Here is a 24,995-nt window from a genome sequence, read left to right on the forward strand (position 1 = left end):
GAGTGGGTCATGTATTACTCAGCACAAAGACTCCCCCACCAACACGCGCTTGTTTTTAGCCTGAAACCTTGAATCTTTTCTGACATATGGGAATGAATTTCAAAGACACAAAACGACATTTTGTCTGCCAAATGTCTTCTGCCTCAGCTACAAGTTTGGTGTAAAAGTATAAACTGCTTTCTTTTTAAATAACATAAACATTATTTTGAGTCCAAGTGAAATAATGTTTCCACTACTTTATGAGACTATCAGTTGTTTCCTACATTCTAATGAGAATGAGTGACTTTTCTGCTTTTTAAAATGCTGTACCTCAACATGACACCAAAGCCTTTCTTCTTTTTCTTTTCTGGATCTTCATTTTCTTCCTTCCTTTTCTTCTCTTTGATTTTAGATTTGCCCTTTTCCTTTTTCTTTTCTTTTTCTCTATTTTTTTTGTCTTTTTTTGTTTTGGTTTCTGCATCTTCTATTTCAGGGTTCCCTGGAGGGGCAGATTCCACGTTCAGAGCTTCCTGACCAGAATGAGAGCTCTTATCAGAGAAACCATCTGCACAGAATGAAAAAGAAGCAGTGAGGATGGCTAGGAGCCACCAAAATGCAAACACATGAAACGCAGCCTGAGTGTCTACAAAGTGCTCAAATGACTCACAACACTTACTCATTTAATTGACTAACTTAAAAAGCAGACTAAACATATCTAGTGAATTCAAGCAGATTTCTATTGTAAATTAAATACAGAGTTATTTTAATGACTTGTTTTCTAGTAATTATTCCTGATACAAAAAACCTGACATGGTAAAACACTATTCTATTTGAAATCTAGCTTGTTAACCTCCATCAGCTTGAGAAAACTGACATGCTGGGATGCAAACACCGAGAGCTTACTTCAACAAGAGATTCTGGTGACTGACACAACCAACCTACATAACAAAACAATTTCATTTGCTCCCTAGAGTCTTTCTATTTTAATGGCTGAAAAAGAAGCAGATAAACTGTTCTGTCTGGTTGGAGAAGAGCTGTGTTGTTTCTATTTGGGGGCTCAGCATCCAAGCACAGTTCTAAGCTTCGTGCTAAAGGAGACATATTTCCAGACTGGGGTCTATAAGCCCATGGTGACAGAATGAGCAGCAGGGTGCTGTCAATACACTCTGCCTTGTCTATTACAGGAAACAAATTTCCTGGTTGGAGAAGGGGGAATTGTAGACAGCTCTGTAAAACAAGCAAGATAATTTTTAATGTAATCTGAAGAAGGCAGCTGCTTCTTGAAGTTGAAAAATATAATTATTTAAGGATTGAGTTCTAAATCCTCCAACCCACCCCTGCCCCGAAGGAGATCAGTGAAAGACTTTACACTAAACCCAGTCAACGTTGGGTAGGGTACTGCAAAGAGAGCTCTATTCAGTGGAAGACATGAGCAGCTTTTAAAATGTGATCAACACCAATTGGACTAAATCACTTGCTTATGTACTTTACTGAGTTGGAGCTCAGCAGTGCTAACTGAAGGCAGCTCTCTCAATAAGTGCCACTAGCTACATACCCTCTTCTCCATCTTCAGGTCCATCATAAGACTTGTCAATGGCAGCACGGAAGCTCTCATTACACCCTCTACCACGGACCACGTGAGGCCTGGGTCTGTGAAAAGGGAGTTCGTTCTTCCTAACTTCAGCCACAGCAGTCTGAAGACTCTCAAGAGAACTGGACTTCTTCAATCCCAGAGTAGGACCAAAATCTTTGCCAGAAGAGTCTGAAAAACAAATAGTTAATTTTTTATACATAAAACCACACAGAGAAATGAAACTAGTCAGACAGATACACTTAATTGTGTACTTTATTACTTGGGGCCTTTGAAATAGTGTGCAATCAATGTAATTTGTTCTAAAAATAACACCAAGTTAAACCTAGTTCAGTAGATATCCCTGTTCACACTTGGAGGGAATGGCACATAATTTGCAGACCTGAAAACAGTGATGGGTAATACCTGGCTCAGTTTGTGTCACTTTAAAGTCCGCACCAGTGATAAGGATGGGGTTGCTTCTTCCCCCTTTGACAGTGATGTCCAACTGGACACTGCAAACACTCTCAAGGAGAACATTATCCTTAGACTCACAAAAAACCCAATGCTACACAAGAGTTCTGGCTTTTAGAATGAAGCAAGTGGTATGAATGGTTATTTTCAAATGCATTCCTCCTGTGAGAAGATAATAGTTCTCTCACAGTCTTATCAAACCCTTTTCTCCAAGCTGAAACTGGTGCTAAGGTATCAACATATACAGCAAGTTTTTCAAGAATTCAAGTATTCCCAGCAACTTAACATAAATGGTGTTACTGCCTCTTTCCTTGTTTATAGGCATAAGAAAGCACTTCATACAAAAAAGAACAAATACACATTCCCAAACCTTTCCTCTCTTTGAATGCTTGACTATCTGACCTTAGAAAGGCTTTATTTTGTAGCATCATTAGTATTAATTAGTATTAACATGACTGAATAGGTAAAGATAAAAGTTCAATGAACACATGAATATCAATCAATGAAGAAATTCACAATTTCTAATTTTAAAACCTTTGTAGCATCTACTTAGTTTTTATATGCTAAAACAGTAAATATGACGTACAGACATTGAGGAAGAGACTTTGCCTTGCAATATGCCTTCTGTCTTTGAGAATACAAACACTTTGGTTTTCAACTTTTAAGTGATACTAATGCAAGCAACAGGAGAATGTTAAGAACAGACAGCTTTGACATCCACGTCCATATACTGTCATGTCTGAATTGATTCAAGGATCACAGAAAAGACAGATATGTAAGTACTATATGCTGTGATTTTAGCAAGCTTAGAGTGCAGGTAATTTGGAACTAAACCAGTATGATCAGTGAATTCTTAAAAGGAAAAAGCTAAGAATTGGCATGAAATAGAGATTCATCAGTAGTGTCTACATAAAGCAAATTACTCTTCCATTACCTGCAGACTGATACCTAACTGAAAATAAGAGGGTGGAGGAGACAAACAAGTTCAAAGGAAGCCTGGTTGCTTGGTCACACAGTACGACCTTCTTTTGTTCACTAATTTCCATTCTGAAGACTACCATTACTTAAAAATTAGCAAGTGTTAAAATGGAGTTAGAGCAATACAGCATAAAGGTTCTTAAAATCACTAAAAACTTCCACATTAGTAAAGGCATGGTGGTGCCTATCTCAGGCTGAGAGGCAGCAAAAGCAATGGAAGTATAATCACTGCAAAAGATGCCAAAATTAAAAATCTCTCTGATCAGTGGAGAACAAACGCTCTTGTTTTTCAGTCAGAAAACAGCTTTGATGGGTCACTTCAGCAGAAGACAGGACACAGTGGTCACTCCGGCAGGCCGCAGCAGCCTGGGGAAAATGCAGCTCTTGGCCAGGCTGGGCCACGGGACTTAAGCTGAGGGCTGCCTGGTGGGCAACTGCATGCCAGGGGCTACACGCTCCCACACTGCCTCCTGAGCCTCTGAGGAGCGGTGTTCATTGGGGAACGGCTTAAAGGCGACTACAGCACCTGCAAGGAAGCAATGGCAGCAGCCCCAGCTCCAGACACAGGCAGCGCAGTCCCTGCAAAGGGCCATGGTCTCTGCATGGCTGTAGCCCGGGGCCTGGAGATCAGACGGCACCTATGGCTCGGGGAGGCTTTGTGGCCAATGCTGATTTCCAGACTGCTGCAGCTACCCAGCTACCTGAAACAGCTGTGTCAAAAGCCAGCACAAAGGTGTTTATATGTATAGTACAAGCTGTACTACATTAAATTAGTGCTCTAAGTGGTACTACCCGAACAAAAAAAGAGTCTCAGGTTAAATGCTGCTTAGAGCCTGTATTATATAAAGCTAAGCCAATTACTCAGACTGGAAGACTACTCTTAACTCATGAAGGCCACTTCTGAGAAAATCCAAGCCAGCACCTAAGGTTTGGAGTGACACACTCACATGTTACTTGCACCAGCAAGCAAGCTGCCTGCTCAGCCTCGCTGCAGTTTCCTCTGCATGCATCGTGACGCAATTTAGGCAACTTGGTCACACACTAGCCAGTTCAGTCAGGGTCACCAAGAGAAGGTTCTTTGTCCAACACTTGCCTTAATGAATTGCATAGGAATCTCAGAGTTATTGGCAAAATATATTTCTTTCTGTACCAATAGTCTTTATTTTGTTATTTTGTCTTAACATCTGAGGAATTAATTTTAGTAATAACTACAATAACTTCCTGGTTTTTTATGTTTTAAAGAGAATACTTACAGTGACTTTAAGTAATATTTTCAGTTTGCGACTGAAAAGAGGAAAAAAAAGAAACTAAACAGAGTACTTTTTTGCCACCAAGGAAATTTAGAACACTACTACCTTGGAAAACTTATTTTTTTTTTTTCTAATGTTCCCAAGAGAAACAGAATTTGCTTATAGACACTTCATTGCCTAATATCAAAAAATAATGTGTTACCTCAAAGGACAGTATAAAATGGCAAAGATTAACTGTATTTCTCCCTTTCTGGCAAAGAAAGTTAAATTTCATCTGTGACCTTCCTGTGTTATACCATTTTAAAAGTGACCTTATTTAGTCAAAAACTTACTGAGAATCTTCAGTCACAGATTAGTACTAAGCATTTAGGTGCCCCTTTCTAAGAGTGCAATAATTTAGTCTGAAGTTTCACTGGCAACATTGGAAGTTTCTCACTATTACCATCAAAATCCACCTGCGAAGAAGCATCTGAACCTAGATGAAAAATAATTGAATTTTTTCTTATCGATGACAGTAGCAGCATTGCAACCTCATTAAGGAGAACATTAAGTCAAGGAATTTACATCCTTGGACATTCTCCCCAGGGTTTTCATCAGTGAGAACTTCATATTTTTGCAATTCAGCTTTTATTCCTTTCTCCTTTCACTGTAAGGCTGCAGCAATCACATATTAGTGCACAACTAGGATACAGGAGCTGACGAGCTTCCCTAAGCATGGAGATGAGTCCCCTTGCTTTCACAGCCAGCATCTGCTTTCACATCCATTACTGGATGTTTTACAGAGAAATGCGCAAGACTCCGTAACAAAGAAGTACCAGATCCCAACTAGAGAAATTTCCCACCCCTGTCTCCTCCACTACCTTTTCTATTTCTGCAGACCTTTAGGAATCGTGTAAGCCTGAAAACATTATTTTTCCCTCATGGGTAAAAAAACAAAACCCAAACCAACAAATAAACAACAAAAACGCCCTCATCTTTTACAGGTTATTAACAGGCATTTCTGGAGGTGCATGGAGTGTGTATGTATGTGTGTACATATCTAGCCTTACTCCAATTTTGAATGCAAAAAATATAGTTTGGCAATGTGAAATTTAATTGTTCGACATGTAAAAATGTTTACCTTTATGGATTTCAAATTCTTGAGACCTCATTTTACTGCTTCTTTGTAGTACAATGATAAAATGTCAACTGAAGCATCCACTTAATTTTTTTTATAAGTGGTGAATTATGTTAAGCACCTCTATTAAATTTATGAGCGAAAACAACAACTGACATCAGTACCTGCCTACAGCTGGTTGAAACAAGTTGCTGGTTCCTAGATCATACCAATAACTGATCATCCCTTAAATGAAAGATGGCATTATGTGCATCTTAATTTTCTGCTCAATGCCAGCATGGCTACCACAGACTTTATTTCTCAATGTACTAGTAAATGTAACCTAATTTCTGTTCTTTTATTACCATTATTATTAGTTTCAGGTATTTCCAGGCTTCTTTTTCCACATCTGCACATCCATTTCTTTTTATTTATAGCCTGGCAGAAGGAAACATGCCAAAAGCAAGATGTCAGTCATGAAAATCAAATGACACAAATGACAGTGTTGTTGGCCATGCAAGCCACCCCAAAGGCACATGTTGAGAGAGTAGAATTGGAAGAGAAGCCATGAATCACTGCCACTCGATATGAAATAGAATTCCTAAACAGTAAACATTTTATGTATTTATAGTTAATTTTACTTTTTAGACAATAATTCTTCTTGAAAACTGAAACTATATGGGTATGCCTAGAGGAACATATTTATGTGAACTAGACTAATTTACTATTTACATATTGAAAGACATACTGAGGTAAAAACCAGTTATGAAGAAAAACACAAAGGAAAAGTGTCACTAAGACTGAGAAATGAGAATAAACACAAAGTTGTAATAGATTATAAATAGTCTGGCTCTGTATTCTCTGGAGCACTAAACACACACACTCCTGGTTCCTACTGCACTGTGCATGATGGAGGTGCGTATGTTACTAGGAAAGAGAAAATGGTTATGAAAACAATGAGTCTTTTATCCTGTGGATACTGGGATGCTGGAGACAGCATTTCTAGCAGGCAAACAACTGTTGGTTCATGAAATGCCAAGGTTGACTTCTTTTGTGGTAGGACTCAAGAGTGAGATACGCCACAGATTCTCAGGAAGCAGGCACAGGGCTGTGTCTGTTCTGCTTTGAACGTAACACCTTGGGTAACATTCATGACGCCCAGCTTAGCCTCACTGAACTCGGGCCTACCCCAGCCTAACTGATCTAACTGCTCAGTCCGTAGTTATCTCTTCTCTAAAGGAACTGGGACATGTTTCAAATATCTTTTGATACATGTATGTTCCCATGACTTTCAAAATACAATAAAACTTCACTGATTGCATATATATTTGGGTAATTTTACACAAATTAATGTATTCCTAACCCTACATCACCCCTGCAGAGGTAAGGCTAGCAAGCATGTTTTCAGAAACACACCAACTTTTGGTCAGGAAGAAAAAAGCAGGATTTCCATTGTACCAAATCAAGTGATATAGGTATCAGGCTGGTAAAATGGGCCCCTCAGCAAAACTCAGTCAAAATATTACCCTGCTGTAGGAAAACCTTTTGTATGAGAATGAGGCATATTTGTTAATAAAAGTGAAAGATGTCCAAAAATGCAAAAGGCAAGAAACAGCCATTAAGACTTGAGTGCTTTACTCTCCCCACAGCTCGTTTTGGAAATTTACCTCTAAATAAATTGGCATATTAAGTGAAAAGTGCAAGTCTCTTTTAATAAGCGTTAAGGGCAAATGATAAAGTATTTGTCATAGTTATCTATCTCCATGTGCCATAAACATCAGAGAATAGGTAGAGAGACATGGTTCTTACCGACAAGGTTGCAACATCACATGGTGACTTAAATTAATTCATGTTAAATCCTTTCTGAACCATTTTGTTTAATGTAGTTTCATTTATTTCTGGTAGGATTCACAGTATGCACAACTCCAAAGGATTTTTTCCTCTCACTTGTATTATTATATTCAGATACTTCCTCAATCATCAATTGATTCAATGTAGAGAATGATTCAGGAAGGGGGAATTTGAAAGTCGTGACATCACTTAGCTTGTGATTTTCAAATGAAAAGCTTTAATAGGACATTCTTGTAGAATAGCCTTAGATCATACTGTAGCTTTTTCTTCAACACCAGCTTATACAGGTAGCATAGAAAAGATTATGAAGGGCTTGATAAAAAGCAAGAGAAAAATTACTATCTTGCACTCACACATTAAAGACAACATGTATCGTTTTGCTCATTTTATACCTGAAACTAAACACTCTGAATTAGAAGCAGGAATACTGAACAGAGAACAACCCCACACCTGACTGGGGAAAAAAACAATCTAAGAAAGAGAAATCAAAGCATGGGAGAATTTAACAAGCTCTCTGATTAAAAGAGCCTGCTACAGTCTTCAGATTTACAGATTTTTCAATCTACATATAATGATTGCAATTTAGCCTGTATTTGCACAAACTGCAATTTCAACTATGAATAATGTCAGTCCACAATTTGTAGCCCAGAAGGTATGCTGAGCTTTAGCCAACTGAAGAAGAAATCCTTGGAATAAGGCAGTGAATAGCAATGAGGCAAAAATGCACCACTGTCATCTTAAAAGTGTATGCTGGTGTCACTGTTTTCTACAGTGTCATGGTTTAGGGCTGGGCTGGCCACTAAATCCTGGACAGACGCTCTCTGTTAACCCCTCTGCCCTCCCCAGAAAGGAAGAGAAAAAAGAATAAGGGAGAGTGAGACTCTATGGATTGGAAAATAAAACTAACAGATTTAATAAAACAATAATACTAATACTACAGGACAGTCATGTAAATAGGAAAATAATGAAATATATACAGACATGTATAAGTATATATACAAAACTAATATAAAATCCGTCCCCCACCCTCCCCCCAATGACGAATACGTCACCAGAGGCTCTGCAGAGCAGGGCACTGGAAAAGTCCCAGACCGGGCTCAGCAGCAGTGGGAGCAGGATGCAGGAACACACAAATCAGGATCAGAGAGAGACGAACTAGCAGGGTTCTGCTCAGACTTTGGCCATTGCAGGATCAGAGCAGAGGGCAGGATCAAGAAGGAAGGGAAGACTCCAAGATGGAAGGGTCGAGACCCTCATGATCCCTCGTCTTTATACCAACTATGACGTATGTGGGATGGAATACCTAGTTGGTCAGTTTTGGGTCCACTTTCCCCCTCCCGTAGGCGCAGTCACGGTACCCATGGTGAGACAGTGGCCTTGTCGTTATCACTTCTAGAAGTACACACTGTCTGGAAAACCATGCTGCTAGTTTCAGCAAGTTCAGACACTTAGAAGAGACTGAGCTGAAAAGTAAAATCACTAAATAGAAAATTAGTTCTATTGAGCTCAAACCAGGACATATAGTCACTAACAAAAAACAACACTGCAAAAGAACATGTGGATATTTTAACAAGAATAATACATACAGGGTTATACATCTCAAAAATGCTAATAAATTTCAAAGTGCAACAATATTAAAGCTAAGAATTAGGGGCAAAAGAAGAATGAGGTTCAAGCAAAAGCACTCAGAAAAATGGCACATATATTTGCTAGGTTAGTGCTGAATGTTGGACAAAATGTGGCCAAGCCAAGCCTGTCTGCATAAAAGAAAGTCTGATGTTATCTGTTGAAATAATTAGTTTTCTTCATTTGGTTACACAAGCTTAACCTCTCACATAACCTTCCACTTCACAGTATAGCTCTGCATCCAGTGAAAAGTTTTCCCAGGCAATTTGAATCCCTACTTCTCTGGCAGGGTTGTGTTCTCCCTCTCTAGCTGGTGCAAACTGAAGCACTTCCCCTTTGAATGGGTCCCAGTATAAATTAAGCTACTTTCTACAAAGCAGAAGCTTTCTCCTCAAAGATATTTATGTATATCTAATTTTATTTTAGACATAGCTGTTACAATCAGCTATAGGAAAAGCAATGCAGACACGAAAAAGTCCAGTGTTTAGAAAATACGATTCCCCAGTGGTTTCAGGCACCTTGTAAATTGATCAGCCTGGAATTGAGTAGTAGTAAAAGAAAATTCCAGTGCCCTGCAATTGTTTTACTTCTACTTCCATACTCACCCTCTGATAAGGTCAAACATTTCAATCCAGCTTTAAAGGACTGGGAAATGTGACACTTTCTGAGACTGATATAAATTACACTTCTCAAACTAAACCAGCATTTTTTTTCGCAGGCCAAAGTTTAACACGAAGTGAGAGTCCCTGCACTAATATTTAAACAAAGTCACTTTTAATGGTATGAAGCTAACGTCTAGAGTGTTACCTTTGACCCGTGGGACAGAGCAGGAAACTTCTTCAGTAGCAGAACAGAAGAAAGTAAGCCAGTACTTATGATAAATTCTTGGTCATGATCTATTTCCTTAAGCCTTAACCCTATTTTGAAATAAACTACTAAATTATTACTCAGTCATCAAGCCTGAAATAATTTTTTTAACAATTACTCATTTAAATCAGAAGTAACAAATCAAAAGGCTACAAAAAGTTCATACCAAGCTTTCTGTTTTCTTCACTAATTTGAAGCAAGTTCTTTACACATGTGAATGCAGAAACAAATTCTCTCATATCAATAATTTCATTCATAATTATTTTCTTTTTTAAAAAGTGGTATGTCATTTTTAGGCATCAAGTTTTGGCCTGGACACATTTTTACAAACACTCATATAAGCTGCACATTAAAGATTGCTTCAAGCGTCATTTGGGGATTAATTTAGGCTATTGCAACAACAAGGAAGATTATTAATGTAAAAGAAAAGCCAAGCCAAAGCAACAAAGAAAAATACATTTCAACTTCACCCATTTAACTTCCAATTAAAAACTAAATTATATAAAACTAAATTATATAAATCCTTTTGTGTGTGCTTTTCCTTACCTGTGAACATTGAGACTATAGAAAAAAAGCTTGATTTTAAACAAAACAACCTAGACAAAGGATACCTTTTTGCTAATAATGGCATTGCTCTTGTACACCTGCCCACACTCTGGATCAGTGAATCCTACATGCTTGAGATATTTATGAGCTCTCTTTATTGCTAACCCCACCACCACCAAACTGCCCAACAGCCGCTCTAATTTAAGATGCTCTAAATATTGTTGCCATGGGTGACACATGAACATGGAGTAAGGCAAAGTTCTGCTAATAAAAAGGCTCTCACGGCATTTCAGTCCTTGCTTATAAGTGAAGTTAAAATTTATGGCTTTTAAAATACTGGATCTAAGAGAGGTCAGGTTAAATGGCTGCTAGTAATAAAAGGAATCAATATGCCACAGCATCTGAAGCAGCCAGCAAACTAAATAAACGCTTCATCCAAATCCACTTGGCCCTGAATTAAAAGAACATAAAATACTGTATTTATTTTGCTTGCCCTCCACCAGCCCATGGTTTGCACCATTACATCCCCTAGAATTCTACACAGAACAAGCAACAAACATATGTTGGCCAAGTAGCAATTAAACTGTATGTCAAGGCTAGGAGCAATTAACTGGGTATTAACCTTATCAGGGAACCACTTCTGGATTAGCCAACTACAAATAGGCAAACATTTCAGTCTGGGAAGATTCTGCAACGTGTATTTACAAAAGCTTCAGAGGACTCAGACTTTCTGTCTCAGGCACATACAGAGTAAATGAGCCATTTCCAGTAACAACCCTTTATTCGCAAACCCTGAACAAAACCAGAATCACCTTTCCCAGTGATTAGTGTGTCCTATTAGCACAGAAATGCAAGACAGTTTGTTCCTTACAGCACTTTAAAATAAAGCAGACCAAAAGTCATAGTGAACTCGCATCTTCTGCTCCTAATCTACATTTGGTCCCGTTTATAGACTAATTGCCAGAAGAAGTTATGAAAACCTATTTCCTTCTGTTTATTTGTACATGTTTAAATAGAAAGTGCATAGGTTAATTTTCAGTTTAAGAAATTAATGCACATTTTGCTTTAGGTTGCCAGCAGTTAACCTGTAATAAAGGTACATATACACCTCTAATCAATCTCTGTACACACACACACACAGAGGCCATTCACAAAGCCATGCCTATTTTTGATATTGCTTTGTTTGTGAGTTTAGTATTTGTCTTGAACCACTTTTGAAAAGCTGATGTCAAAATCCAATTCCTGAATGGGAATATGCAGAATTTTGTCAAACCCACTATTAACTAAGAGAAAGTTATCTGGCACAGCTCTGTCTCAAAATCCCTACAGAATTTGAAAGGATTATGTAGGTTTTCAGCTGAAGTCCTCAGCAAAGGTTCCTTCTTATTTCCTAGTGAGATTTTTGAGATCATTTGAATGCTTAAAAATTTGATAGCAGTATTTTATTATGGATTCCTCACAGTTGAATCCATAGCTGAAATTATACTGAGTCTTTAACCTAGCTTTGTTTTACATGCTTCAACTTTCCCCCTCTTAAACTATCCTCTGTACTGAAACTTCTTTGCTTGGTCTTATTCCAGAGATGAGGATTGTTTTTAGAAAAACAAAAACCCTAATGCATACACTTCCCTCTTGCCATATCCAAATAACAAGAAGTTGGAAAGTACATTCTTCCAGCCAGGTAACACTTTTAAAAAAATCTCTATTCATCAGTAACTCAAAAAGAACTGAAAGGAAACCTTTCAAACTTCACATGCAAGTAGACTGTGAACTAGAGATCCTTCACTACAGCTTTTAGTGAAGGAAAGTTTAATTTCTATGTCTAGGTTATCTCCTCTAACGTTAGTTGGATCTGCCATAAAATTGTGCCTAAAATTCAGGAACTACATATGAACTCCCACAGGTACATGAGCATACAATGATACTCCATGTGCACATTTTCAGCAACTACAGCGATCCCATCTACTGACACACCAGAAGCTAGAATGGAATATTCACACGTGCTCCTCAACTTTCATGTTTAAATAAGTTGCAAAGTTTAATAAGAAACTCCAGAAAGCAGAGGATCATGTGGGCAGAGAGAACACAAATAAATTAAAGGCATTAGTATTGAGAACAATTATCTTGTAGGTCTTTAAGCATGAAAAGTGTTTTTGGGGCTTTCTTCTACAAAACCGCATTCTTAAAAATCACGTCCAGTTCATGGAACAAATGGCAAGGAATTCTGCTTCTGAAGATCTGCAGTCAAAGATCTTGCTGAACATTTCTGTAGTGACTCACGACTCACTCCCAGTGACATCTGGCTGTCTTCTGCGGTTTTAACAGACATGATTCACAACTGGATTACAATCCCAGCCTTGTTTAAAAATACAGTCAAAATACTACTTTCGTTATTCTGGGTAACTCTGAGACCTAGACTATCTGATTTACTACTTCACATTTGTTTGGGCATGTATAGTACAACACTTAAGAGGTTGGCAGCTCCCTTGCTAGGTATGTCGTAATGTGTCATTTTAATGGTTAAATTGTTTAATGGTTAAAAGGTTATTTTTAAAATGAAACTGGAAGGATGCAAATGAGAGATCAAATAAAGTTGATTTTGCAAATCTGTATTTTTTTGAAAACTCATTACATTCTTACATGTTTAGCAAAATGCACCTAGCCTTTAATATCCCCCATGGAAAAGGGAACCTCCCCAGATCTTTAAGCTCTGTTTCCCCTGCAGCAATTTTTAGTATCCTAAAGATGTTAATCCATTTATTATCAAGTTACGTGTTTAGGATCTTTTCAGTATGCAGTTTTGCATTGCTACAAGGTGTTTAAACGGCAAATTAGAAAAGTTAATGGAAATGCTGCATGGAACAAGTTAGAATATGGTTAAACTGTAGCAGCAAGTGAATGCAAACTTTTCTTGAGATTTTCCTATATCAGTTTTTCTTGCCTATGTACAAATGACATTATCTTGTTCCCTTTCACTTGCCCAATAAATGGAGAGTAGATACAAAAATGCTCCCAAACATACTATGATACCAAACTACAGAAGCGTAGGGTCAAAAGAGAGGAAAGAGTCATTCCAATTCTACTTGGCAACATCCCTTATCAACTATCCTAAATTACAATAAAAAACTCCAAATTTCTGCAGATTTAACAGGATGGTAAAACCAGCAGCCACAGTGATACAGTAACCAAGATAACTTGATACAGGTTAAGCACAAACGCCATTTTAACACAGCGAAATCCAAGATGGCTTATCTTAGAAAAATAAAGGTTTCCTCTAGGCTGAGACTTAATATTATTGTAAAACACATACTCCTGCTCCGTGATTCCATATGTTCTTGAAGCAGTAACCAGAGCCTAGCTATGAGTATATCAGGACACACATGAATAATCAGACTTTTTATCAACTGTATCGGAAAACCGATTACAGTATCGTGGATCAGGTGCAAAACTCAATGCTCAATTTGATCTACTTTGGCTATCTGGTGGTTGGATTCTTGGACGAAATTTCAAAATCTGATATTACAAAGGCAACTGTTCTACAGCAACAGGCAGTTATTTCAAATACACAGTAATCCAATCAAAATACACCAGTACAATGAAATAGTCTAAATTAATACTGAACTGCAATCTTTGTCTCGAAAAGGGTCCTAAGCTACTGCTAGGGTAAGGTTTCTAAAAGTTGTATTTGCCAAGATCAAAGCCTGCATGTGCTCAAAGTAACAGGGACTCTACAACTGGAACAGGGTCCCATTTTCCACCTGGCTCAAGCCTGGGGCCAAATCCTCAACTAGATTAAGTAAACACTTTCCCACTGTCTGCCAGCTTACAGCAGCTGAGTATCCATCTTTTGATTATCGTACTCTAGTGGCACTATACTTTGGCATTACAGATACCTGCCCACACGCAGTCAGACAACAGTAACTCGTTTTACGTAAGTTACAGCACGAGTGTCAGGTGTTAGTAACTTCGGCCTGTGGTGGATTCAAAGTAGTGATCTGTAGGTTAAAAGCAGCTTTTTATTATTTTAGCAGTGCAGACAGCCATCTTCAGTTACCTGCCAGTCCTGCTAAAGGAGTAAGAAGAAATGAATGTGTTTGTATGACTTTCAAGAGGAACCTGTTTAGTCTTTGAAAACTCTGTTTTTACTTAGTTCAAGGAATCAAAGGTCTGGAAAGAAGCAATAGCTTTAGAAGTGTAAGCAGCACAAAGATGCATCATCACAGATTATCAGTAGTTTTGAAATATTTCTTCATGCTTTAAGCACATCATCATGTGAACTTTCTTGAGTTTTCACCTCTGCTAACTGCAGCTCACAAGAGTAGTTTTGTTGCAGTGTTTTCCCTCTGTTATTTTTTTATCTCGTGTGTCTGTGGTGAGTGCAGTTCAGATAAAAAAATATTTTGAAAGTCACTTATCTGTTACAGTAAATTTTCAGTGTGTTCTTTTTCTAGCTCTACAGCATTGAAAAATATTAAAATAAATTCTTTGCATATTTTTAAGAGAAGACTTTTCAAGTAGTGTGCTTTGATTTGTTCTCTTTCTTATTTTAAGTAAAGGTTTCCTCCTCTGCTGATGTTTTGCTGGGTCTTTGGTCAAGATTGACGGAATCCATCCAAAATACGCTGGACAATGCTAACTTCTAAAATACTGATCTACGGATCCTTAATTACAGCTTTGGTGTTCCTTGAGACTGACAGCTAAGTTTAGTTCTTGCCAGAACACGTTCATGGAGACAAAGTAATTATCTGGATGTGCAAAGCAGGAGTTACTGTTGACCACCAACCAATCAGGAAATAAATCTCTGTACAAAGAAATGCTGTCAGATAAACAGCACAAATAGATAAAATGTATTTTTGTTAACACTTCTCTGTTATGCTAATGTGAGAGTTAGCAGGTATAAAGCTTTCAAATTCTAATGTGAAATTGCAAATGACACATTGCCATTTAATACCCTGAATCATTTGCAACAATATATGTCTTCCTTTCTAGTAATCTCATTCTGAATTTTATATTTGGCTTATTTAATATTAAAAGGATAGCACATCAACTTGTCTTTGCCCTCAAAGTCCAGATATTGTCCATAAACACAGAGTTTACTTACAAATGAAGGCAAATATATTTGGCTATACATACAGTTGTACAACGTAAAGGTATAAAACTCCATTCTTTGCAGTCATGTTGCTTCTCAGCTGCATTTCTAGATGCTATGACAATATCAAAATCAGATACTATTACTTCTGGTACTAGTCCTTCAGTAGATTTCTAAAACTAAATAAGGAATATCACTAACGTTCTTGAAACAATAAGCTTTTGCTCTAACTACAATAAAAGCCAGTCTCAAACATTAAGAACAAATGTGCACAAACATTTTAAACATTTTGGAGGATATTAAGTAGCTTGGCCAGATTTCTCTAGCAATATCAGAACGTCTCATTTTGCCTTTTTACAGTGGCGACTGCTGCAGGTTTTTTTCCAAGTTGATCAACCATGTAAGTAAACAGCTCTCACGTTCAATGATTACCTTACATGAAAAACTTCCACTATGATCATACTAAATTTTTGTTTCTTCTGTTTAAAGAGCAAACACTTGATTCTGTATTCTGCCCTATATCCTATTATTCATCAAATATTTTTGCTGCCTTTAGTCCTTCTCTGACTGTAGACCAGTATTTTCTCTGCATTAAGAGGGAAATCTGGTTAACCTGTGAATCTCATGCCATTCAATTTCCGCAAGAAGATAATGCAAAACAAGCCATACTGTGGCTGGGTATAGACTTACGGCAATCAATTACCTCAATATTCATAAATTCTTATAACTTCACGCAGATCATCACATGGTTATTCAGAGCTGCTTGGCAGCTTCTTCCCGTCAACCGTTAATGAGTATGTCAATCCTCATACTGGATAGTGATACATACTATGGAATTCAGAGCAGAAAACTAAAATCAGATTTTGAAACACTGAGGTTAATGTTATCAGAATAAAATATGTAATGGTTCTTCTACCACACGCTTAATTGGCCCCCCTGTGAAATAGCAGTCCCATAGGAAGGAGCAGGAAGCTACTAGTTGGGTTCAAATCTTGGTGTAAGAGAAAAAGAAAGTAATGAGTAATCAATCATAATTTCTCTTCACAGCAACAACCCTGATAAACATATATGTAAATTTTTTTTAGTTGTGGATATTAAGAGTTTACATGTGTTCAAAGGGAAGCAAGAAAACTCAAGAGACATAAAATCTATTGAAGATCAGCAGATAAACAGAAACTATCCTTGCTTTCAATCTTTAAGTCCCTGAATATTTGAAGGAAAGGAGAGCTCTTGGATAAACAAGATATAAACATGTAATATCTTTGTATTTCTCACTAGGTATTAGCATTTGGAGGTATCAGAAAGAGGACACAGGCTGTGCAGACCTTTTGTCCGATCCACTGTTATCACTGTTATCTTCTTAGGATGTGTTACAAATGAAGTGCCCAGAACAAACAAAAACCCCAAACCCCAAATAAAGCTGTTGCTTCCTGTTCCTATCAATTCCTCATCACCAGCATTATGAAAGCACACAGAACATCTCTATTCATGACACAAAGTTTCACTGCACTTGGTGTTATATCAACTCAAAACAGAGTAATATTCTGTACCTCTAATAATTTTTGAGCAAGACTACCTGTATTTCTGCAGGCTCTCCTTTGAGTGGCAAGACTATAGATCTCTGTTTCTGCACTGACTTATTTACAGTTTGTCAACACTTTGTAAAGTGCAGTTCATCTCCAGCTACATTTCTTTTATGCTCCTGTGCCTCAGATGTATTCTATTTTAAATAGAAAAAAACACAGATGTTTTGGCACAATATTAATTTACTCAGATTTCACATTCAGATTGAACCTGAATTGTTATATACAGTATTTTCAAAGAACATTGCAAGCAGCAGCCCATAACAGAGTTAATAAATTCCTTCCTCATCTTTTAAAGACAATGTTAGTGGTTCATTTCTTCAAAACAGCAATATAGAAGAGCTTAACACAAAATTTCCTTATGTTATCTTAAACTCTTTTTCCTATCTGTGAATTTCAAGTCAGTTCTGACAGCATGGTCCCTTCTTGGTTAGATTGTGTTCACAGAATGGGTTAATTTTCTCAAAATATAGATTATTAAAAAAACCCAACAACCGTTAAAACTGTTTTAGCACAGAAGGCCTCAGATTTGGATTTGGTATTTTGTGGCGGCTTTAATGCAGTCTTATTGCTGACTGTCATTCTTCAATGTCTGTGCTCTTAGCTTTGAGAGAAGACTTAAATTATATTCCTGTACGTTAAAGCACATTAAAAACACTGTCTTTTAGTTCATTCGGTTTGATCTAAACCAGCTACCTTGAGTAAGAACTAATGCTGATATTGCCTTATACCATATGATTGTTAAATTTTAATCACCAGGTTTTCTTAGTCTGATTAAGCAACTAAACTGCTTAACTGAAAACTACAGGCAATTGATTTATATGAAGGTACTAAGAAATTCTATTTGAAGTTGAAGAACGATTCCCTACCAAAGATAACAAACACATGAAAGCTCAAACTGCAGAAGCATATTTTGGCACTAGTCATTCTAGCATTGTTGGCCTTTTTGTTGTTCATTGATACTGTTTACTCAAGCAGTCATTCCTGGTTTCCATTTTCTAAAAATCACTAACAAAATGGGCACTCTGTTTTGCTAATGCAAATTACAGTGCAAGTGAAGACTCTTCATACACTGTAAGTGTAACTCATCATTAAACTGGCAGAATGACTGCCTCTGCTTCTCCAGCTATAAAAACTTCCTTAAAAATGTCAAAGTCCCCTTCTTTCAGTTTGGTTCAAAGTATTTGCTGTAACAAGACAGAAGCCAGAAGGAAAGAGGTGGAGCTTTTAATGCCAAGTCATGTCTGAAAGGAGTTACTATTGCAGAAACATTTATTATCGCTGAGGTTTGAGAAGCATCAAAATTAGTAGGATGACCTGCAAGGTAAGGAACTGCGCAAAACAAACAAGGACAGAGTCTGCTCTATATTTGATCATTTTACTGTTCCTTTTACTCTAGGCAAGTATCAGAAGAATCTTGCATCTCCAGTTTGACATGAAGTATGAAACATAAAAAGGGTGTCAGAACCTCGCCAAGAATCCTCAAAAAAAAAACCAACCAAACCCCCATTAAACCCAACTTACAAAAGAACACCAAAAGAAATACGCAAAGAGGATTGTATGAATCTGCATATGCGGTGCTAGGAAGCTGGGGCTTTTCCTCATAAAACAGAAGTTAAATGCACATGTTATGTTGGCTTGAAGCAGTCAAGTATATACTCACCTCTCTTACCATCAACAACATTGACTTCACATACTATTCTCTGTTGCTTCAGCATCTCTCAGGGTGAAGGAGCAGTATGAAAGACTGGTAAGCTCATCACAGGCACATACCACTGTGCTGAGTGGGGAGTGCTCATGTCAGAACTTTAAAAGATTACTTGTGGGCTCTTTCATGAGAGGAAGAAGAAGGGTAGAAAACAAAAAGGGAAACTAGGCAAGCAGAAAGTCTATACAAGGAAAGAATTTTATAAAATATTAAGTATTTGCTCTCAGAAAATGAATGCTTTAAGGTTTCAGCTTCAATCTTGTGCCCCCTATTTTATTTATAATAGCTAAGATACTTAATCTTTTTATACTATCACTCTACATTGTTCTAAATCCAGAGGCCCAGCACTAGCTACTTGAAGGCAAAGTGATTCTTTAAAGCATATGTGATTTATAGACTACAGCAGGATCTTTATACATAGTGTTTGCTATATTAATAAAGAAATATTTTATTTGTTTACACAGTAATACTGTTTACAGTAATACTGTATCTACTACATACTAAATAAAATGCATAACTTATTTGCATTTTCCTGTCTGATTTTCTGAAAAGGCTCATAAAATTTTAATGAAAGTGTTTAAAGCAACAGACTACGTATTGAAATGATATACAAAAGATGACCTTAAAAGAGTACTATTAACATTGCAAAGCAAAGCACTTGGGCTTAGAGAATGCCACAGCAAAGATGTCCATCATTAACCGAGCTCTCTCTATGCACCCACTGTAATAGACTTTCATTTCATGTCCCAAATACATTATGACAACTTTATTTACAAAACTTCAGCTTCCTTCTTTCAGGAAAGATCTGCACATATTTTCTTCCACATTTACAGCAACTACCCCCCCTTTCATACCCAACACACACTTGAATATCTGCTCTAACATCAGCATTAAACAGCCCTTCATGTGTCTTTTTCTGAAACACCTTAAGACAGTAGTAAGGTTTTTTAAATAAACACTAATGACATCATTTGAAGACAAATGTGTACTATCTGTGTCTCAGAGACAAGGAACAGAAACACATGGATGAAGATGAATTCAGGTTCCCATTTTAAGATTCTCAAGGACCAATTCCCCTGCCCTCCACTCCCTCTTCTGAATGCTTAACATCTAGCATTTCCTGGGCTCACAGCACTACTGCCACCGACTGCGGCTGTAGCCTGAATACATTCATCACCTCTGCAAATCAGCACACATACAGGTCAGGCACCAACAAGATGACAAACCACTATCTCATTGCATGTGGTTTAAACACACCTCCCCACCCCCAGCAACTGTGACATACAGACAGAGTCAGAAAATAATTTGAGCAGCATTTAATGGCTAGAAAACAGAAATTATGTTTCTTTTTCCCTGAGCTATCTACACCACTAACATCACATCCTCCAACCACAATAAACCAAACGGGTACACACCTTTCAACTTCAACAACAGATGAGGTGAGGGTTGGGCCTTATACAACAGCCTTTCTTACCCTTAAGCACATCCCTCTCATGTTCTGAAGGTAAAGTCTTTGGAAAGAATTAGGTTTTGATTATGTGTGCTCTCACCATCAGCACCCACAAAAAAGGGTCTGAGTTGCCTTTGCAGACATCTTTGTGGCTAGTGTTGCCTGCTTCAGACACCTTAAACCTTCAAACTGATGTTCTTTTAGTAGTTTGTGTATACAGCTTCCTAGGTGTGGGGTTTTGGTAGGGTGTTTTTTGTTTGTTTGGTCTTATTTATTTTAAAGAAAAGCGGAATTTTCTTTACTGCAAGGCTGGTGCCCTTTTCTTCTCCATGTGTTTTCTGGACCCACTGTCCTTGATCAGCACAAGGTGTTCTCCCCTTCTCTCTCAGTTACGACACCCTTTTCCACACTGCATCTTCTCACCCAGCCACATACCCAATCTCTCTTTCCTCCCATCCCCAATATCCTTTTCTAGCTCCCCTCCCAGCCCCGTTAGCTTGCTATCTTCACAGCCTCTAGTCATATATTCATACCTTTACTTCTCCTAAACAAAAACAAATATCAGAGTTATTTTAGGAGACAGTAAAAGAACAACTTCTGTCAAAAAAGCAAATAAAACCCACGCTTCAAGTGACACTTGAATGGAAAGTTTTACTTCAAACGGCTGCAGTTTCACAGAATCTGTAATGGGATGTGTCACGCATGACACTTAACAGGTGATAACGTAGTGATGACTCCTGCACACTACCTTATACACAAAAAAGAAAAGCATGACTAAAAGCAAAGGCTTTTCCTGAGACTTAATGATTTACCCATATTGCCTACAGGATGGCAGAAAGAATGACTGCAAGAAATAATTTTTCTCCTATTTTTTTTCTTTTAATATATTTGCTCTTTCAGTATAAACTCAGATGGAGATTTATTCTTTGCAGCTATTTTGTGATGTACATTTCAGTAATAAGCAGTGAATTATTTGATGCAACCACTGACAAAATTTAGTCCTGCATGTGATGCTCACTCTTTGTACCTTAAAAATTAAAACCAGTGTGCTATTTTTCAGAAAAGAATCAAACTCTAGAAGCTTCAATCGAGTAATTTTGTCATTTTGTTTTCAGAATTAGGCATCTGAGCAGATTATAATGCAATAAAGAAAGAGGCATCTGAATTACTACACTGTATTGGATTTCTCTTTTATAACATCTCTGTTTGTCAACAGCAGCATTACAACTGGCAACCAAAAACACCAACCCCTTTTCTGAATACAGGAATTTATGCCAACTGCAGATAGCAACAAAAATTGTAATTACACGAAAAACCCAAACAAGCCAATGCCAAATCCTCTCTTCTGGTCCTACCGCACAGAGAAGCTTGAGAACTGCCATGGCAAGTTAACCGAGATTTTTGGTTGCAACTTTTGTAAGTGCAATCACCCATCAGTAACGGATGCAGACTTCTCGTGCCAAGTTCCAGTTCTGTTCTGTTTGTCCCTCTGCTTCTCAGGTCCTTAGCACAGCACTGGATGCAAACTGATCCCTACATAAGCTTTGAGCGTGGCAGAGTCAGAGTCCTGCTACTATTATGGCACTAAGGAATCTATGATATAAAATAATAAGCATTTACGTTTCTTAAAAAAAAAAAAAGAAACAAATAAGTTTGGCCTCAAGTCAATAAAGATCTTCTGTGCGCTGACAGGGTTAAGGTACCAGTCATGCTTGTTACTTGTAGACAAAACCAAAATGATTGAAAGCTACATCACCCCTGCAAGATTGAATTAAAGTCAATGATAACTTTCATCTATCAAGACATTAGGCATAAAAAGGGGGTAAACATTAGAGAAGCTGATATATTTTTGAACTGGCAACGTGGTGCCATAGCATGAGGTAGAAGGAAAGTACCCACTGGTAGTCAATGGTAACTCAAGGAAGTGCTTTCTACTCTTCTATGAACTGCTTTCCATTTGGGTTGTCACTGCTATATACAGAAAAACTCTCCCGCTCTGTTCTTAGGTCGGGAAAAAGCATTTTAGTAGGACACTTAATTAGGGCTGAAATTCTGGGTGCTTTTCGAGTGCTGTGCAGGTAAGTGCTGAGTAGCACTGCTGTACTGAAAGTTCCACTAAAAATAATGCTGTTTCATGAGTCATGCAAATCACAATGTAATTCTTTTCTTCAAAGCTAATTTCTGAGCCATATTGCTCTGCACAGCTTTTATTACTCAAAGATGTGTATTAATAAATAGTGCCAGCAACCCATTTTATATAATAAAACCTTATTTCAGATGTTATGGAAGGCAAACACTGTACAAGATACTATTCCAGAAGTGAGACGGACTAGAAATATCAATTACTGGTAGCTACTTTCAAAATTCTTCTTACTGACATGGCAACATGATGGGATTTCAAAATAAAAAATGAAGGAGAAGAATCATTCAAAGAGGAGAATTGTAAGTGCTTCCCTGTCTATATTCAAGCCTCAGAAGGTAATGGAACTGGCAAGTACACAGTATTACAAAATTAAAAAAACCCAACCAAACCCCACAAAACCACAAAACCAAAACAAACAAAATCCCAAACAAAATTACAACAGTCAAATCTTCTATGGGGCTACGCAATTTTTATCTTTTGGTCAACTGGTTTAAAAAAAAAAAGATAAGTGTGCCCCTCCCCTCTTCAGCCAATAGCTCATTTAGTTCAGTGCTCTTCTTTCTACATCTCATACTTCATACTGCAAAATGTAAGTTAGAGGACCAGATGTATTATCTGGGAAGTTTTCCAAATTCATTAACTCCTTGGCACCAATGACTTCAGGATAGCCACTGCCAGCACTGAGTATTATGCCCAGTAAAAACCCAGCTCCTGGAGAGAAAGGATTAATAAAATGAGGCATTCAAGTAGTGGCTGGGGGTCTCTCTGGTCACAAGAAGCAACTAAAAGAACCACAGTAGCTGCCAACACTGATCACAGCCAATTTTTCAGTACCCAGTATTCTGAAGGTCTTTCCTGAACATCTGCAGATCATTCACCACAAAGCTTGAAAAAGGCACAGCTACTGCTTGAAGGAACACAAAACCAATAGTCAAAGACTGGCAGTAAGGCTGTGACTCCAGCAAGTGTATACGTTACCCAGGGTGTTAGAATCACATCGGCACTTTCTCTTCAACTACGGAAGATGCTGTCTGAGGCAACTGATTTAGCTTTCTGAAACGGATGCAGCCTGGCTGTCACCAGCTAAGGGCTGATGAGTGAACAGCATTACAAGGCCCCAGAAATGCAGGAGACCTGATGGATCCACTTGCTGTTTCCAGCTTTCTTCTCAGGGCCAAGAGAGGAGTTCCATGGAGGACATCAGCTTACCATCAGTCACATAGGCACTTTCATGAGCCATCTGTTCAGCACCATCACCAGAGCAACTCTGATTGAAAGATCAACATAGAGCAAAGAGGTACCCAGGATTTTAAACCCTGAACTTGTTTTGCTGGCTGCTGTGCCTTACTTTGGATCTCCACAGTTTCAATGTAAAGCATTCCAAATTCTTTACATTCTTCAAACTTCAAATTTACACCCTTCAAGCTTCAAATGTACATTCCTCAATCTTCAAAATTCCTGTTTCTTATTCTTTGATCAGGGTTATTGTCAGCTTTCTTCTTGTTTTGTTGCCATCTCTAATCACTCCAAATTTAGTAACAGTTCTTACTGGGCATGATATTCCGGGATCCAGAGATGCCAAGATCTCAAGTCCTAATAACCACTTCTGCAGAATTGCGGTATATGTTATCCTGTGTAAAATTCTGCACTAACAGAGTTACACTGCTTCTGCTTTTAGAGAAAGCTTTATTTCTGCCTGATCAACACTCATGTAGACACATCCACCGTATTTACAAGCTCTCCTACCCTCACATCAGAAACACCCAGGAATACGAGGCAGCAGGAAGCCCCAACTCAACGCAGAAACTTTTCAGTAAAGACATGAAATGTAGCAGGCTCAGCACACAGTCACAGGGAAAAGCATCACAAGGTCTCAGGAAAGGGAAGCATGTCCCAAGCAGCCTACAACTGATAATTCAAGCCAGCATTGCACCATTTACTAGAGAGTATTTCAGTGTGCAGATACAGACTCCTGCGGGCAGGCCTCCTCTTCGGTCCACTGCAAGCTGACACAGATAATGTATTTACCACACAAAGATGACCGCTTATTTCGGATACTAGCAGGCCTTATAGTAAGCACATGCGTTCGTTACAACTACTAAAAATCTGCACTTTATTTCATTTCATACTACTTAAACATTCTGGGATTTTTAATACTCTCTTGACTTGCTTTGCTGAATTCTGCGCAGAACAATATTCAGCAGTACTGACTAGGGGGAGAAACAGCAACTATGAAGTGTGAACATCAAAACATTCCCCCCAACCGGCCCAGTCTCAGTTCCTACAGCAACATGCCCAGAATCACTTCAGGAAATTAAAGTGGGAAAAAAAAAAAAGAGAAGTAGAAGAAATATGGATGTATGAGTATCTTGGCTGGAAAAAGAATCCTGTGTGTTGGATTCTTTTTCTTCCTAGTCACTTCTGCCACTTCTATATCATGAGGGAGCTGTAACATTGGGCAACTGCTGAGCAAGAAATTTCCCAGGTCACATTAAATAAAGCTCCTGCTCCTTTCTCTGCTCCTGGAGCAAAGAATGCTCCCCAAGGAAAAAGACTGTTGGTTTGTAATCCCTGGATGCCAACAATTCATACTAGGTAATCCGTAATTCCCATACTGCTGAGATGTGATGAAAAGAAGCAAATCTTTCACCTCTGTTGTTTATTTCTGAAGACTGCAGTTTGGATACCTGCCAGCACAGGCCCTCTCCTCTGAGAAACAGCCATCATTACTGCCATGCAGGCTTCCCACTCCAGGTTGACCCACATGTAAAAGTGAGGCATTCCT

At 38.0% G+C, this 24,995-nt stretch overlaps 1 protein-coding gene across 1 annotated transcript in view; it reads right to left on the reverse strand.

The window, feature by feature from the left end:
- Nucleotides 1–365: 365 nt before the first annotated feature.
- The window catches only part of PARD3B (par-3 family cell polarity regulator beta), a gene marked incomplete at both ends in the record, with an annotated part of 124,803 nt that continues 100,173 nt past the window's right edge, over nucleotides 366–24,995 (reverse strand). The window contains 2 exons of the mRNA XM_010185683.1: nucleotides 366–544; nucleotides 1,535–1,741. Of these exons, the coding sequence (XP_010183985.1) occupies nucleotides 366–544; nucleotides 1,535–1,741 (386 nt within the window). The remainder of the gene's footprint in view (nucleotides 545–1,534; nucleotides 1,742–24,995) is intronic.

This window comes from Mesitornis unicolor, unplaced genomic scaffold (assembly GCF_000695765.1).
Source record: "Mesitornis unicolor isolate BGI_N332 unplaced genomic scaffold, ASM69576v1 scaffold15860, whole genome shotgun sequence".
Lineage (NCBI taxonomy): Eukaryota > Metazoa > Chordata > Aves > Mesitornithiformes > Mesitornithidae > Mesitornis > Mesitornis unicolor.